This window comes from Triturus cristatus, chromosome 2_1 (assembly GCF_964204655.1).
Source record: "Triturus cristatus chromosome 2_1, aTriCri1.1, whole genome shotgun sequence".
Lineage (NCBI taxonomy): Eukaryota > Metazoa > Chordata > Amphibia > Caudata > Salamandridae > Triturus > Triturus cristatus.
This window is the reverse complement of record NC_140581.1, coordinates 274,686,472-274,703,585: the sequence shown is the minus strand read 5'-3', so window position 1 is coordinate 274,703,585 and position 17,114 is coordinate 274,686,472. Positions and strand designations below refer to the sequence as shown.

The following is a 17,114-nucleotide window of genomic DNA, read 5'->3' as shown; positions in this document are numbered from 1 at the left end:
GTGTATCTGGATGTAGAGCTCTTGCAGCGTTGGCGCTTGCATCTCGCTTACTCTGCGCAGCGAGTTATTGCCACCAGAAAGTCTGTCTTCATTGTTAGAATTTGAAGGGAGGCCTTGTGAATGGGCTCAAAGGGCGCCTTCATAAGTTCCATTAGGACTAAGTTAAGGTTCCACGCCGCCGCCGGCATCCTCTTTGGTGGCGCTATCCTTTTTGCCCCCTCCTGGAACCTCTTTACAACTCTTGATGTAAAGAAACTTTCACCCGTCTCACCTTGTGTGTATGCAACAATCGCTGCAAGGTGTACCCTAAGTGAGGATGAACATAGTTTAGCCTTTAGTAGGTGCGTGAGGTATCTTAGCACCGTTGATTCCCTTGTCAGCTTATTTTGCAGTTTATGTCTCCTGCACCAAAGTGTGTACCTCTTCCATTTTTCCCCATAGCCTTTCCGTGTCGTCGGTCTCCTTGCCTCCCGGAGCACTCGCATAGTGCTTTGAGGTAGCTTAAGGTGTGCAAACTCTATATCTTCAGGAGTCATGCCGCTAGGCCGAGGCGCTCTGGGTGTAGAACCTCTCCGTTCTGCATGGAGAGTAAGTCCTTTCTTTTGGTGAACTGGTGTGGTGGTCCCTGTGCCATCTCCACTATTTGCGAGTACCAGGTCTGTCTTGATCACTGTGGTGATCAGCGTCATGTTGCTGTTCCTGCACTTGTTGAGTACCCTGTGTATCAGTGGTATTGGTGGAAAAGCGTTGGCAAATGTTTTTGACCAGCTTATTCATAGAGCGTTCCCCTTGGATTGGTTTTCTGGTTGTTTGGATGCGAAGCTTTGGCATTTTGCATTCTGGTGTGTTGCAAACAGGTCTATTGTCGGTGTACCCCACCTTCTGAATAGCCTTTGCGTTTCCTGTCCATTGAGCTCCCACTCGTGGGACGCCGAAGTCTGCCTGCTGAGCCAGTCTGCTTCCACATTGTCCTTCCCTGGTAGGTGAAGGACCGCGTGCGTTACAACCACTAGATCCTCCCAACTTCCGCTTGCCTGTGACCATTGCTGTTGCAGCCATTCCTGCAAAGGCCTCATGTGTAGGCGTACATTGGGAACTAGGTGAATGCATGACGCCAACATCCCCATGATCTTGCTCGCTGTTCTCACTGTCAGAGCTTGCCCCTTCTGGTAGAGGCGCATCTCCTTCAGCAGGGTCAGTGTTCTCTTGTCGCTGGGCATCACTGTTCTCTGTAAGGTGTTGATCTTTGCCCCCAGGAAGATCTTCACCTGTTCTGGTTCCATAGAGGATTTCCCCCAGTGTATTGAGAATCCCAGCTTCGTTAGAGTGTTGGTGACCCGCTGTGCGTGTTCCTCGCACTTTTCACGTGAACTTGCCTTTATTAGCCAGTCGTCGAGATAAGGGTATACATGAATCCCTTCCCTCCGCAGGTACGCTGCCACTGCCGCCAGGAATTTTGTGAAAACCCTTGGTGCGGACTTTAGAAGGAATGCCAAGGTTGTGAATTGGCTTTTGTGCTGCCTGTTCATTGGGATGTGCAGGTATGCATCTTTAAGATCCACGGTGGACATGAAGTCTCAGTCTCTCATTTGCGTGAGTACCTCTTGTAGCGACGTCATTTTGAATTTTTGCATCCTCACGTACTTGTTTAGGAACCGTAGATCCAGGATGGGTCTTAGTGTCCCATCCACCTTTGGTACTAGGAAGTAGTTTGAGTACACTCCCTTGTTCCTTTCTTTGAAAGGTACTGGCTCTATGGCATCCTTTAGGAGTAGTTCTTGTGCTTCTTCTACGAGTTGCACTAGTTCCTGCCCTGAGTGCTTCCACCACTTTGCTTTTCTGTTTGGTGGTTTCCTTTCCAACTCTATACAGTATCCGAATTGTATGATGTTGAGTATCCGTTTGTCTGTTATCTTTTTCCATTCTTGAAGGAAACGTCTCAGTCTGCCGCCTACTGGTGTTGCATGTTCGTTGGTGTTTGGTCTGTGTAACCCTCTTGTCTTTGATCTTTTGTGCTCCATCCTCGGGGGGTTTTTGTGGGTGAGCACTCTTTCCCGTGTGAAGTCACTTTGAGGTGGGTTGGTCTCCCCCTCTGCGTCTCTGGCCTCGTCCGTTCCCCCTGCTCCGAAAGGACTGGCCCCGAGGCTGGTACTGCCAGTGTTGTTTCTGCTGGGGCTGCTGCCCTGGATTGTCACCTTGATGGGCCTGCTGGAATGTTTGGTGTAACGTTCCCGGCTGGTTTCCTCCTCTTCCGTAAGGTCTCCGTGTTGGGGTACCTCTTCTCATTCCTCTGAATTGCAGGGCCCCCAAGGACCTTGCAGTTTCGTTCTCCTTTTTGAGCTGGGTGAGTTTTTCATCCACCGGTGCCCCGAACAGAGTCTCTCCGTTGAAAGGGGTGTTCAGGATGTTGTTCTGAACATCTTGCTTGAAGCCTGAAATCCTGAGCCAGGCTTGCCTTCTTTCTGTTATACCAATTGCCATCAGCCTGCTTGATGTTTCTGCTCCATCCAACGCTGTTTTAAGGCAAGAGTTAGCTATATTCTTTCCTTCCTCCACTAGGTGCGCAGCTCTTTGTTGGTATTGCTCGGGGAGGTGCTTCATCAGTTCCCCCATTTCGTCCCAGTGTTGGTACTGGTTCCTCTTCAGCAGGGCATTGGAGTTCGCCATGCGCCAGTGCATTGCTGCGTTTCTCTCTATTTTTCTCCCCGTCAGGTCCTTCCTCCTGCTTTCTTTGTCTGTAGGTGGTCCAGAGGTTGCTGGGACATTTGCCCTCTTCCTGGCAGTAGATGATTGAATCTGCTGTGACGGATCCTTTGATGTATGGAGGGTCCTGGGAGGAGTGTTTATATTTTTTCTCCGTCCTAGGTGTGATGGACCTGCATGTTGCTGGGTCCTTGAACGCCTCGTTCCCCTGGTTCATGACACTCTGGAGCATGGGGAGGAACTGGCTCCTAGTTTGGATAGGGAGCACTGTCTCCAGTAAAAAGTCTGCTTTCGGCTTTTCTTCCTCAAGCTTAACACCAAAAGCTGCAGCCGCGCTTTTGACTACCATGTTGTAAGCCCCTATGTCATCTGGCGGCGAAGGCCTCAAAGGGTAAGTCTCCACAGGCTCTTCTGGATTTTCGGCGTCGAGGTCCTGCCACTCCAGGTCCTGCGTCGTTGACGGCGCCAAGCCGTAGTTCGATTGTTGTTCCTCATATTCTTCTCCCTCATAGTAAAGGTGGTCTTCTTCCTCTCCGGGAGTCTTCGTCAGTTCTTCTGCGTCGAACTCCTCCTGTTCCTCGACCTTGATCGACGGTGGTTTCGTTGGGATAGTGAAATTTTTCATCTTCTCGTCGAACTCCCTTTTCCTTTGAAGGATGCTCTCCATCTCTGCTTCGAGCCTCCTCTTTTTCTTCTCCATTTCGGAGTTGTGTTCGGCGTCGAGCGCCGGTCTTTTCGGCGGAGCTTGTGTCGACGCGACCTTATCTTTCGAAGTCGAACGCCCACTTTCTTGGCCTTGCTTCGACGACCTTTGCCTTTCGGCGGTCTTCGGCACCTGGGAGTCCTTCTCGAAGGATCCGCCGGTCCTTTCGTCCTTGGATCCACTCGCGGTCGTCAAAATTTCCAGCGCCGGTGTTCCTTTCGAGGACTTTGACTCTGTTTTTCGAGAGTCTGACTCCGTTTTTCGTGGCCCTGTCGAGGGTTTAGTGCTCGATGTCTCTCCTACCTTGTCAGACGTTTTCTTTTCGGTCTCGCCGACCGTGAAGTCATCAGGTCCTTCGGCTTCGTTGTCTTCGTCGTCGGTGGAGAGGCCCAGTTCGTACAGTGTTGGGGCCTTCCCCTTGCCCTCTATGGTGTAGTTGGCTCTCCTCTGTCTCTCTCTCACCCGGAGCGTCTTCGGTGTGAAGGCCGAACAGGCGTTGCAGTCCTTGCTCTCGTGGTCGACAGGCAGGCAAAGGTTGCAGACCGGATGTTGGTCCTTCTGCGTGTATTTGTGGTGGCAGTTACGGCAGAATTTAAAAGGTGTTTTGTCCATTCCTGCGCTCAGTGTCCCGGAGTGCGCATTCTCTGTTGGACGGCAAAGATCTCGTGGTTCTCCTCCTTCTTCGTCGTCCCGGCTTGTTGCTCTTCCTTTCTGTAGTCTTCCTCAACTTCTTCGATGAAACTCGTGCTTTTTCTTCTTTCTTCGCCAAAAAACTCTGGAGCTTCACGGTGACGATCCAGACCCAACGGCGGAAAAAAGAATCTGAAGATGGCGCCCCGAGGTGGGACTTCCGCAGGAAGCAGGACGACGTCACGAGAAGTGCACCAAATGGTGGGACGTCGACGCCCACCTGGGCTACAAAAAAAAAAAAAAAAAAAAAAAAAAGGACAAAAGAAAGAATACGAATCCGGACCCAACCACCAGACCGTGGAATAATGCACAGCATAGTGAATCCAGAAAGATTCACGCTGTAAAACTAGACATCCCCAAACAATGGGAGGAGAGAAAAGGACCTGTGCTGCAGAACCCCCCCTTGAACAACTCCCGATGTGGGACGTCCAAGATTATTTTGTTTATCCCAGAGTATAAATTGAAAGGACGGGCGATATTCTAAACAGAGGGAATATTCTCCAAATACTAACTGCCATCAGTAATTTGGCCGGGCTTGGTTCACAAGACCTGGAATCTGTAGAACTTGAAACGTATAAACATCTGTCGGAGCAAGGGGTAACAAAAACAGCAAGGACAACAAGGGAAATAGGGGAGAATTCTTTTTAAGGAGGGGCACCAATTAGAAGCTTGGGGGATCAGACTAATGTTTCACTATACAGTCGGTTATCCAGAACCATTACTTCGACACCAACAAGAGCCTAACGACAGCAGGCCAAGTAATAGGAGTAGTTCCGGTCCCACTAACTCGGTGCTAAAGGAGGCACGCAGTGCCTCAGTAGAGGCCATGGAGAGTAACATCTCTAACACCCTGAGTTCACGGGATAACAGTGGAAAAGTTATTTTCAAACGAGTGGACCTGGATAGCAAAAGCTATAAACACCAGACCAGAGAGCCCATGACAGAGCAGATCAGGGAAAAAATACTCCCAACCTAAAACTATGCTCCTGGAATATAAATGGCCTGGGAACCAAAACCTGGAATAAGGCCCTACTGACGTACCTCCAACAGTTTGATCTAACACTCCTTCAAGAAACGTGGTTGGAAGACCCATTTCACCTACAAGGTTATAAAGTATACCATCTTCCAGCAACCAGAAGCTCAAAATTTGGCCAACTGAAAGAAGGCCTCACGACATACGCCTCAATCAAAACCATAACGACCGTTAAGGAACTAACAAGTAAAAACACCCCAACAAATGGAATAAAGACAATACAGATGGAAATAGCAAAACTTAAAGGCAATCAACAGTTAATACTTGTCAATATCTATCTACACCCTCGCAAAAAGAAACTGTGCAAAACTCCTGGTTGCTGAATTAACAAAACTAATTTCTGAAGAGGCAACTTCAAACGTCATCGTCTCAGGAGACTAATATGTTCCTTTCAGGTGCGCAGATTTGGCAGATAACCGACAATCAGCATGGGGGGTCCCACTTCAGTGCAAGTGGGGCAAGCAAACTAAGATGTCGAAAGACCTGTTGAACGATCTAGAAAGTCTGTCTCTGGTAGCATTAAACAGTAGATTCATAGGGGACCGCCCTCAAGCCGCAACCTTCCACAAGTCCTTCACAAATAGTGCAATAGACTACACCTTTTCATCTCTATCACTCTTCAGTTTAATAAAAGATTTCCGGATTGGAACGCAGGATTGCAGTGATCATCAACCACAAGAGCTCATACTTGCCACTCACAGAACGGCACTCACTCATCCAACCGCTGATACAACTTGAAAGGTCACACTAAATCACAGGAGAATCAAAGGTAAAATGAGCGATCCAGGAATACTCTTGGCAGTATCAAAAACACGGTGGGAGGAAAGCAAACTGGCATGTGGTAACAGCATGGGAAATAATTACCAGAAGCTTTGATCCTACTAACTCCAAAACAGGGGCAACGTAAGAAACAACAGGGTCAAAAAGCAAACGGGAAGCATTCTGCAGGCCAGCAAACAATCAAAGAATCAATCTTTCGACAACTTTAAATGCCGACCTAAGACAAAGAGCGGAATAAACAGAACACTGCGTAGCCTCCAGCAAAATGGTTCAGCAGATAATGTACAGTTTGAATTAAGGCGGCTAAAGGAATGAAAAATTAAAATTATCTGGCAAGCGAAAAAGGAAAACGCGGACACAATATGGGCAACATTGCTACACGGCGCAAAAACTAACTGTGGTAGGTTTTGGCACACAATCAACAATATAGAGAACCCAATGGCCCCAGGAATAAATTCTCATATAACAGAGGGCACCTGGGCAAAGCATCTACAGCTTCATTTAACCACAGAAGCAGGCAAACTCAAACAAGATACATCAGTGCGCCAATGCGACCAGCAGCCTTCAGAACAGCAAGGTCTGATACTCACTCCCCTGTTCTCAAATAAACAGATTGTGAACAGAATCTCGAAAAGCCGAAAGGAGGGAGCGCCCCGGCAAAATGGTTTACCACCAATTATTTATAGGCAGGATCCAAACTACTGGGCTGAAGCTCTAGTACGCCTTTTTAATAATATCATGGTAGCTGAAAGAATTCCAGATGCTTGGAAGGGATCCATCATGTCACCGATCCAAAAGAAAAGCAGCAAGACTGATCCAAAGAATTACAGGCTCATTACATTAATGGACATCGAGGCCGAATACTACACTGGCCTCCTACTGGACGAACGTACAGCGTGGGCACTGGAAAAAGCCTTAATTCCCATCAATCAAACAGGCTTTCAAAAAATCATGGGGACATCGACAAATATCCTTGCCCTTTTGCTTTTAATAGATGCGACTACAACCATTAACAAGCCACTATTTGTCTGCTTCATTGATTACAAAGCTCCTATCAACAGTATTGACAGGGGGAAGCTCTGGGATAAACTATCAGGGTGGGAAATAGCACCAAACATCCTGAATCAGTTAATTCTACTCCACTCTAAGACATGGGTCCAAATTAAGCTGGGCGTTGGGGACTGTTTGTCAAGAAGAATACCAACCACCAAAGGGCTGTAGCAGGGCTCTTTGTGTCTGATCTCTCTACTGAGCTGAATAAATGCAATCACCATGCTCCGAATCTGGGTGGCTTAATACTTTCGAACTTACTGTATGCCGGCGATCTTATATTGATCATCCGAACTGCAGTCGGCCTGCAGCACCTGATAAAAACAACTGACAACTTTGCAGGCAAGAACGGGTTAAGCATGCACCTTAAAAAATCTAAAGTCATGGTGTTAAATCAGCAGAGCAAAAAACATCAACCCCGATGGATGATGGGGGAGGGGGGGCGGCTGTTGTACATAGTCGACGAAATATCTGGGAATAATCTTCGACAGGAAGGGCACGTATCTCAAACAAAAGGCAGCTATTAAAAGCAGATGAACCTTATTGGCAGTTTCACTAAAAACATCAAGCACAAAATAACCGGCCCTAATATTATCCCTCTACTAGAAGTGCTTCGAGCTAAGCTTCTACCTACAATCACTTATGGTAGTGAATCGATGAGAGGGCAATATGAGATCACCTTGGATAAGGTGGTCGCCAAGGCCGTGAGAATAATATTAAATATCCCACAATATACTTCGCCAGCACAAGTAAGGCTAGAGTCTGGGCTCCAAAAGCAGGAAATTACACGGAAAGGTGCCTATGCCAAATGCTGGCACAAAATAAAGGGAGCCAAGCCTGACACCTTGAACTCATATTTATGGAAGGAGATAAGGAAAAAAGACAGTCTTGCCACGGCCTACCTTCAGACAGCAATTAGGCTTCTTGCTTTGCAGCACATATGGGAGACCAGTATACCCCACAAAAGCTTCAAGGATCTTGAAAATAAATCAGTAAAGATTGTATCCTTTGAAGAAGACAAAGCAGCACTAGGCAGGAAGGCTCATAGATGGTTTGTAATCCAGAGTTACTCGAAGTGCAAGCCACAAACAAACCTAGGAACAACTTCGAGAAGCATGAAGGAAAGTTTTTTGCTTCTGCGGTGGGAATCTTACCCATAAAGAGGTACTCCCTCCATGGAAATGCACAGACACAACCAATCATTGTAGACTATGTGGAGAGACTGAAGAGGATGTCTTACACTTACTGTGCATCTGCAAGGGCTTAGACGAGAAACGAAGACAGCTATTAAAGCCGCGCCTTCTCGAAAGTCAGATACAAACATGTAGACAGGCAGTGAAAGCCTGTGTCGAGGGAAGCGACGTGCGGTTGGCCTGCAGCTTCGTCCGCTTTACGAGTGCAGTAAAAACAAAGCTAACCCCGGCAGTACTCTAATAAACTGGTCCTTAACCCAAGCTCATTTATCTCTGAGTTACTCGCTGGAACCTTCTTTAAAAGAGATCTACTCTGGTTTCTACTGTTACAACTACTTTCTCTTGGGATTTTAAATAGCTTTTTATCTGGGGATCATTAATTGTGTCACAAAAACAGCCGATTGCAACTGGCAAACATGCACTTTTGGATGCGCTTCTCTAGACTTCCATGACTCTTAAACTTAATTTTATAAAAATATGGACTGCCCTAGGAACTCTTTAGGAGAATGGTCCCTAAACCGGACACCCTGCACTTTTTCATGAAAGCCATCGCACCTTGTTGATTATACTGTATTCCAGTTTTTATATTTTTTTGTAATTTTATGGCTATACTGCATTTTTTTAAAATGAATTTTAACTAACCTTTCTATCACAAAAAGTGTTGCTTTATGCATTTCGCACACGAGTTTTACTATGTAGTTGATTGCAAAGGTTTTTATTAATCCTGCAATAAAGATTCTTACTTACTTACTCTTAAATCACTCTTCGACCGTTTGGACACTTAGACTTCGCCTGGAACCGAGACTTCATCACTGAAGACTCCTGCTGCTCCTCGTCTCACTGTTCTGCAGGTTTTCTTCATCCAGGATCTTCAACAGACCTGTGGACATCAAAAACACCCAAAGTAATCTCCCTTGGAGTTAAGAAGTGGTGGTTCTGCAACTACATCGAAGCCTGACCTGTCCTCTCTGCAGTTTTGACGCCAGTATCCCTCATCAGAACCACTGGGACCAAACTCCTGTGCACTGCGTCAACGTGCCTTTGTCAAGGCTTGTTGTCGCAGCACTCTAGAGATCTGCAAACTACAAGAAGCACCAGCCTCCAGCATCTCTTCCTGACTCGGTCACCTCTGCTTGCAGGTTCTTCTCTTCAACAATTCAACCTTGGATTCCACCGGACTCTTGAATAGTCTTCGCCAAAGGCATCTTTCCTGAAGTCCTCCATGTTGGTCTACGGTGGTTTCCAACATCACCTATGCACCTGGCTTCCATGGTGTAGGTATCCTGGTTCCTGGGGTGTCCACGGGTGGAGTGACTTCTGCAACTTTCTGTCTTCCAGTGATTTTCTTCAGGGTTCATTTTCTTTAAAACTGCAACCGCGACTTTCCCGTTGACTCCTAACGAGCACGAGGCAGTGTTCCCACTCTGCAAATGGCCTCCATGGGGTTCCTGGGTATTTACCTTGGGTGGTTTCTTGGGTCCCCAGCTCTTCTGAGTCTCCTGGTCCAAGACCCGACTTTGGTCCTAGTTCGCATTCCACTTTTTTAGTATATGGTTTGTTGTCCTTCTGGAGACCACTGTGTATTGTGCTTACTTACCTGTCTACAATTGAAGTATTATGTGTATTTGTATTCACATCTCCGGGTGGGAGCTATACCAATGTGAGTGTTGTATAATAAATAGACATTTTTATAATTACACGTTGTGGTTCCTTTTTCCTTTAGCCTATGTGATTAGATCTGGTAAAACAAGCATCTTAACACTCCTTCTGGACTAAACCTGAAGGCTGCTCTCCACAGCTACCACTTAGAGATCTTTCTATGATTGTCTAAGACCCCTAAAATCACCATAAGGGTTGTCAGGATTAGTTCAAGGTGCTTCACTTAAATAAGTGTGCACCATATACTAAGCCAGGTCCCCTTGGTGCTGAGCCCACTAAGACTTCAGATCCCACTGAGGAGCCCATATGTGCCACCTGGTATGGTTCACAAGCAGGATGCAGGAGACCAAAAGGCGCAGACAGATGTCTCAGAGCAGCTATCACAGAGATCTAAGTTAAGGGTTGTAATACCAGGATCCTACCCGAATGTTCTGGGCTCGCTGAGGTGGAGGGATGGCACACTGTAAACTACAAACCATTCAATCATGCATTCATCATGAGTGCCAGGAGTTATATAAATGCTGCATAACAATACATATGTCAGACTTGATGAAGACAAGGGACAGAGTTACAGCGACTGCAAGGACTTTGTCCTAACTCCCCATAGGGGTACAGGTGGTAAGGCGTAGGCCCACTAGACCATAATATACACTGCTACTACCGCCAGACATTGCATAGCTTTCATTGAGGGGGTGGTGGCTACACTCAACACAGCTCTGTTGTTGACAAAAGCAGAAAGCAAGACTACCCAGTCATGCAGAGAAGTTTAGTTTCAACACCTGGGCACATTTCCTCCCTGTAGTGGAAACCTGTCCTTCCTGACAGCAATACTCCATGAAACTGTCTCACTACTCTCCATATTTATTAATGTGAGAAAAAAGTACACCCTTAAGAGGCCATTACTTATTCCTGGAGACCATTCACAGCTGTTCTCAGAGCAGCAATCTAACATTTGGGTAGACCAACTGTTGTATTACAATTCTGGCTAGAAACCTAGCCCCAACAGGCAGGCGAGTTTGCTCACACTCACGGAGACCGCTGAGGATGGTGTAGAAGCATAGCTGGCCCATTAAGAGAGAAAGTTGATTTAGAAACTGCTCATTCAGTTAAACGCTAAGCCATAACAATTATGGGTCTGTGCATCATACATGAAGCAGATTGAATATAAACCATGTGCATCCATTACCACTAAACAAAAGTACAATAGCAAAAATAACAAGTACTAGCAATGTATTAGATTTGAAATTCAGGTATAAATACCACAATTCTGAAACATTTCACGTCTTACCAGCAGCCTACCCAATAAGCTGAGTAGTAGCTCAGCAGCTGGCCATTCAGGTTTGTTGACTGTGGAAAGAAGATCCTGGACAAAGTTCTCAAATAGTGGTCTATAATCTTCTTCACCTTGCTTGCTACCACATCTGTTCAGAGGCAAACAGAGTTATTGCAGAGTGATTTTTTATAGATGAAATAGAGCTAAATGATGGAAATACATGAAATGTACTTTGCGCAAGCAAAGGAACAAATATCCACTGTGTGTTCTATCAACTGAAAATCTGTGCGAGTTAGAGGAAGCCTGCTATAAGGTAAAAGGGACATAATACAAGAAATCCTTCCTACAGATTCCTCATTATGAGCCACTGAACTCCTAGACAGACTGGAATCTAAGAACAAGTTACTTACCTTCAGTAAAGTCTTGTCTGGTATTGTAATTGCATTTATATAGTGCTTACTACCCCTGACAAGGCGTCAATGCGCTTTTTTTGGCGAGTAGCACGCTACTCCGGAACCCATAAAGAATTAGTGTTGAAATAGTATAGTGAAATATGAAAGTAATTTGAGGGTGGATAGGTAATTCAGTTATTTGGATTCAGAAGGATAGCGGAGGGATAGAAGGAAAAAGGTTTGCAATTATAAAGCACTGGTTTCCCCTGATAGGGTAATGAAGCGCTTTTTTCGGCGTGTAGTATGCTACTCCGGAACCCATAAAGGATTAGAGGTGAATTAGTATAGTGAAATATGTAAGTAATTTGAGTGGTGGATATTAGTCAGTTATTTGCATTGAGAAGGATAGCAGAGGGATAGAAGAGGGGAAAAGGTTTGCATGGACTCTCAACATTTTAAACATTTGTTGTTCCAAAAAAAAAAAAATAATAATAATTGATTGTTTGTTGTAAGGGGAGTTTGATTTGTTTTAATTCGAATGTCATTTTTACTGCTTGTTCTCAAGTTGTGCTTTACCTGCCTTGCATTTTAGGTTATGTTCCATACTTCTTTCTGAAATGTTATAGTTACAGTGCATAAGGCAGTTGGACTCTGGCCACCGTTCTGTCTGGTCACCGCCTCCGCTGCTGGGGACATATGTATAAAAAGGAATATGCTACTTACCAGTATGCATCTGTTCTTGGCATGTAGAGCTGCAGAGTTGTACACTTAGCATAGATCGCCATCTGGTGTTGGGCCCGGATGTTTGCAGTTTGTTTTTCTTCTTGGACAGTCTTTGGAAGTCACGAGTTCGGTGACTCCTCCTTCGGTCCGTACTGCGCATGGGCTTCGGCTCCATCCTCAGATTGTTTTTCGCCAACAGGGAAATGATGGAGCGTAGTAATAACAGTGAGAAACCCATGTGTGTTGTATCTAAATAAGATGTACTGGAACGGATACAGGTAGCCGGGGAGGCGGGTGGGCATGTACAACTCTGCAGCTCTACATGCCAAGAACAGATGCATACTGGTAAGTAGCATATTCCGTTCGAGGCATATGAGCTGCAGATTGTACACTTAGCATAGATTATATAGCAGTACCCAACCTTAGCGGCGACCACCGGTATCCGTTGCAGTGGTTTGAAAAAGTGTCTTTAGTACAGCCTGGCCCACCCTAGCTTGCTGCTTGGAATGCACATATACACAGTAATGTTTTGTGAAGGTGTGCGGTGTAGACCATGTGGCTGCTTTGCAGATGTCATCTAAGGGTATATTCCCTAGAAAAGCCATAGAAGCCCCTAACTTTCTTGTAGAGTGGGCTTTAGGCGGAACAGATAATGTTCTTTTTGCCTTTTGATAGCAAATTTGTATGCACTTTACAATCCACCTAGCTATCCCGGATTTAGAAATGGGGTTGCCTTTATGTGGTGGAGAGAAGGAAACGAACAATTGTTTAGTCTTCCTGAAGGGTTGTGTTCTTTGTATGTAGTATAGCAAAGCCCTTTTCACATCGAGTGTGTGTAAGGCCCTTTCTGCAACAGATTGAGGTTGCGAGAAGAAGACAGGTAATTCCACCGATTGATTGAGATGGAAGGGGGAAATGACCTTGGGCAGAAACTTCGGATTTGTGCGAAGTATGACCTTGCTGTGATGTATTTGTATGAAGGGTTCCTGTATAGTGAACGCTTGTATTTCACCAACCCTTCTAAGGGAAGTGATAGCTACGAGAAAAGCTGTTTTCCAGGTGAGAAACTGTAGCTCACATTTATGCATTGGTTCGAAGGGCGGACCCATTAGTCGTGTAAGAACTAAATTTAGATTCCATACAGGGGAAGGTGGTGCCCTGGGAGGAATTACTCGTTTAAGGCCTTCCATGAAGGCTTTAATAGCGGGCACTCTGAAGAGTGATAAATGCTGTCTGTTTTGTAGATAAGCAGCGATCGCTGCTAGGTGTAGGCGTATGGATGAATATGCCAGGTTACACCTGTGAAGATGGAGCAGATAGCATATGATGTGCTGTATGGATGCATCTAAAGGGTTGATTGTATTGTTACGGCAGTAAATTACAAATCTTTTCCACTTTGCGGCATAGCATGCTCTAGTGGTAGGACGTCTGGCTTCCATGATGATGTTCATGCAATCAGGGGGAAGGTTAAGGTATCCGAATTCTAAGATTTCAGGAGCCAGATCGCCAGGTTGAGCTGAGCTGGGTCCGGGTGCCTGATTTCTCCATGGTTCTGGGTTAGGAGGCATGGGGATAGGTGCAGTTTTTGATGTGGTACCACTGACAGTTGTAGTAGCGTGGTGTACCACGGCTGCCTGGCCCACGTCGGAGCTACTAGAATGAGTGTGAGGGAGTGTTGTTGTAGCTTCCTTACCACTAATGGAATTAGTGGGAGAGGTGGAAAGGCGTATGCAAATCTGCCTGACCAGTTCATCCATATCGCATTGCCCTTGGACAATGGGTGTGGGTATCTGGCGGCGAAGCTTGGGCATTTTTTGTTTTCGTGGGTGGCGAAGAGGTCTATCTGAGGATTCCCCCACTGTTGGAAGAATGGGTGAAGAACTTGTGGATGCAGTTCCCATTCGTGTAGTTGTTGTGTTTGTCTGCTGAGCAGATCTGCCATGGTGTTTTGTACGCCTGGAACGTGCTGTGCCAGGAGAGAGATGTTTTGGGGAATTGCCCATCTCCATATGCTCTGGGCTAAGCGGGAGAGCTGGGGAGAGTGTTCCCCCTCCCCCTGTTTTGGGATATAATACATTGCAGTCATGTTGTCTGTGCGAATGAGGACTGCTTTGCCCGAAATCTGTTTTTGGAAAGATTTTAGGGCTAGAAAGATCGCCAAGAGCTCCAGATGGTTGATGTGGAGCGATTTTTGCTGTGGCGTCCATAGACCTTGCATTGTGAGGTGTAGGAGGTGCGCTCCCCAGCCGGAGAGCGATGCGTCCGCTGTTAGAATCACCTGAGGAACCGGGTCCAGGAACGGCCGCCCTTTGGAAAGGTTTGTGGTGTTCCACCACTGCAGAGAGTGATGTGTGCGGCCGTCCACCAACACCAGATCCGTCAGCTGACCCTGGGCCTGGTTCCACTGTTGTGCTAGGCACTCTTGAAGTGGACGCATGTGGAGTCTTGCATGGGGCACTATGAAGATGCAAGACGCCATCATTCCTATGAGCTTCATAAACACTCTTGCTGGAAGAGAGTGTTGGGGAAGGAATGTTTTGCGTAAGGCTTGAATGCTTGTGATTCTGGCTGAGTTTGGATAGGCAATACCTTTGGAGGTGTCTATAGTGGCCCGAGATATTGCTTTGTGTGAGATGGTATGAGGTGGGACTTTTGGTAGTTCACCGTGAAGCCTAGCTGGTGGAGCAGTTGGATGGTGCTGTTTGTATGTTGCACACATTGGTGGTAGGACGCGGCTTTTATCAGCCAGTCGTCTAAGTAAGGGAAGACGTGAATATGTTGACGTCTGAGGTGTGCTGCTACTACCGCTAGGCATTTGGTAAACACCCGTGGTGCGGTGGTGACCCCGAAGGGGCGAACCGTGAATTGGTAATGTTGCCCGTCCTCCACGAACCTGAGGTATTTTCTGTGAGAGGGGTGTATTGGAATGTGAAAGTATGCGTCTTTTAGATCCAAGGTTGTGAGAAAGTCTCCCTGACAGAGGAGCGGGAGGACTTGTTGTAGGGTGACCATGTGGAAATGGTCTGAATGTATGTAGGCATTTAGAGGTCGGAGGTCCAGAATGGGCCTGAGGGTCCCGTCTTTCTTTGGTATTAAGAAATATAGGGAGTAGACCCCTAGATTTTGCTGATTGACGGGGACCTGCTCTATAGCGTGTTTTTGGAGGAGGGAGAGTACCTCCTGTTTGAGCAGTGTGGAATGTTCTTGAGACATTGGACGGTGCCTTGGTGGGATATTGGGTGGGGTAGATGTTAGCTCGAGACAGTACCCTGACCGAATGATTTGGGTCACCCATTTGTCCGATGTTATGGACTCCCATGCGTGGATAAAGTTTTGTAGTCTGCCCCCGACCGGAGTGGGATGGTCTGGGGGGAGCGGAGGGAAGTCATTGTGTGTGCGGGGTGGCAGAACGGGTGGTGTTAGTTTTGCCCCTGCCCTTATTGTTGTTGCCTCTGTAACCACCCCTTTGGTTGCCCTTTGAAAAGGTATTTTGAGGAGGGGACTTGTAGGAGGTAGAGGCGCTATCGGTGGAGAAGCCTCTGCCTGTGCCACGAAAGGAGGAGCGTCGAAAGGAACGTTTAGAGGCTTGTGTTTGGAGTGCCCCCATAGACTTTGCTGTGTCTGTGTCCTTTTTCATCTTTTCCAACGCTTCGTCTACCTTCGGCCCAAAGAGAGTTTGTTGGTCAAAGGGGTGATTGAGTATGGACGCCTGGACTTCAGGCTTGAACCCTGAGATCCTGAGCCAGGCATGGCGACGAAGCAGGACACTGGTATTTATGGCTCTAGAAGCAGTGTGGCTGCATCGAGGGCACATTTAATGGAGGTGTTTGTAATTAGTTTACCCTCCTGTATTAGTTCATGAGCCCTACGCTTGTGTTTCTCGGGAAGGTGCTGCATAAGAGCCTCAAGTTCGTCGTAGTGTGCTCTGTCATAGCGCGCAAGTAGCGCTTGTGTGTTTGCAATGCGCCACATGTTTGCAGCTTGAGAGGCGGTGCGTTTGCCAGACGCGTCTAGGAGTTTGGATTCCTTGTCTGGCGGTGGGGCTTCTCCTGAGGACTGGGAGTTAGCCCGCTTTCTAGCTGTAGAGACAACTAGGGAATCTAAGGGAGCAGGGCCCTTAATGTATGCAGGGTCTGTGGGTGCCGCCTTGTACTTTTTCTCTATTCTAGGGTTTAGTACCCTGGCCCTGACAGGGTCTTTGAACACCTCTGCGGCATGCTTGGTGACACCCTTAAGCATGGGTAAAATAGATGTGGATTTGTCCTGTATGTCAAATGTGTCCAGTAAGAAGTCGTCTTCCACTGGTTCACTGTGCATGTCCACCCCATGGTAGTGTGCTGCTCTCTGCACTAAATGATGGAAACCTAAGGAGTCCTCTGGAGGAGACGGCCTGGATGGGTATAGGTCGTCCTGAGGCATATCGGGTATATCAGGGTTATTGTAATCCTCCCATGGGTCTGGGGTCCCCGGTGGAGTGGGATCCATTGGGGCGTCCGCCGGGTAATTGTCCGGGTCCCCGTCGTCCGGATCTGGGGACGGGGTCGGAGAGTAATGAGGTAAAGGTGGCGGAGACCTGGGAGGGGGAGGGGGTGGAAGAGGTGGAGGAGGCAGGGGAGGAGGTAGTGGGGAGGGCACTCTGAGGGGAGAAGTAGCAGAGTCCTTCCGTTTGGGCGGTGGAGGAGGAGCCGGAGTATCCAGGCGTCTTTTCTTGATAATTAAAGTCAATAGCCCAGTCTTTGGATCTTTGGACAGAGTCTTTTGTAAAGGGTCTGGTGTAAACAGAGCCAATGGTGCCGAATCGTCCGTCGGCACCGATGATTTCGGAACCGAGGGCTTCGATGGTTTGTGTGCGCCATGCTTTTTTGGGGCCTCCGTTTTTTTCGGCGTCGAGGGAGTTTTCGGCGCCGGAGCGTCG

At 47.1% G+C, this 17,114-nt stretch overlaps 1 protein-coding gene across 16 annotated transcripts in view; it reads right to left on the bottom strand.

The window, feature by feature from the left end:
- Positions 1 to 17,114, bottom strand: part of NIPBL (NIPBL cohesin loading factor) — a 1,722,939-nt gene that overhangs the window by 724,920 nt on the left and 980,905 nt on the right. For all 16 annotated transcript variants that reach the window (XM_085631078.1, XM_085631072.1, XM_085631074.1 and 13 more), the window contains one exon: positions 11,100 to 11,232. In XM_085631078.1, the coding sequence (XP_085487204.1) occupies positions 11,100 to 11,232 (133 nt within the window). The remainder of the gene's footprint in view (positions 1 to 11,099; positions 11,233 to 17,114) is intronic.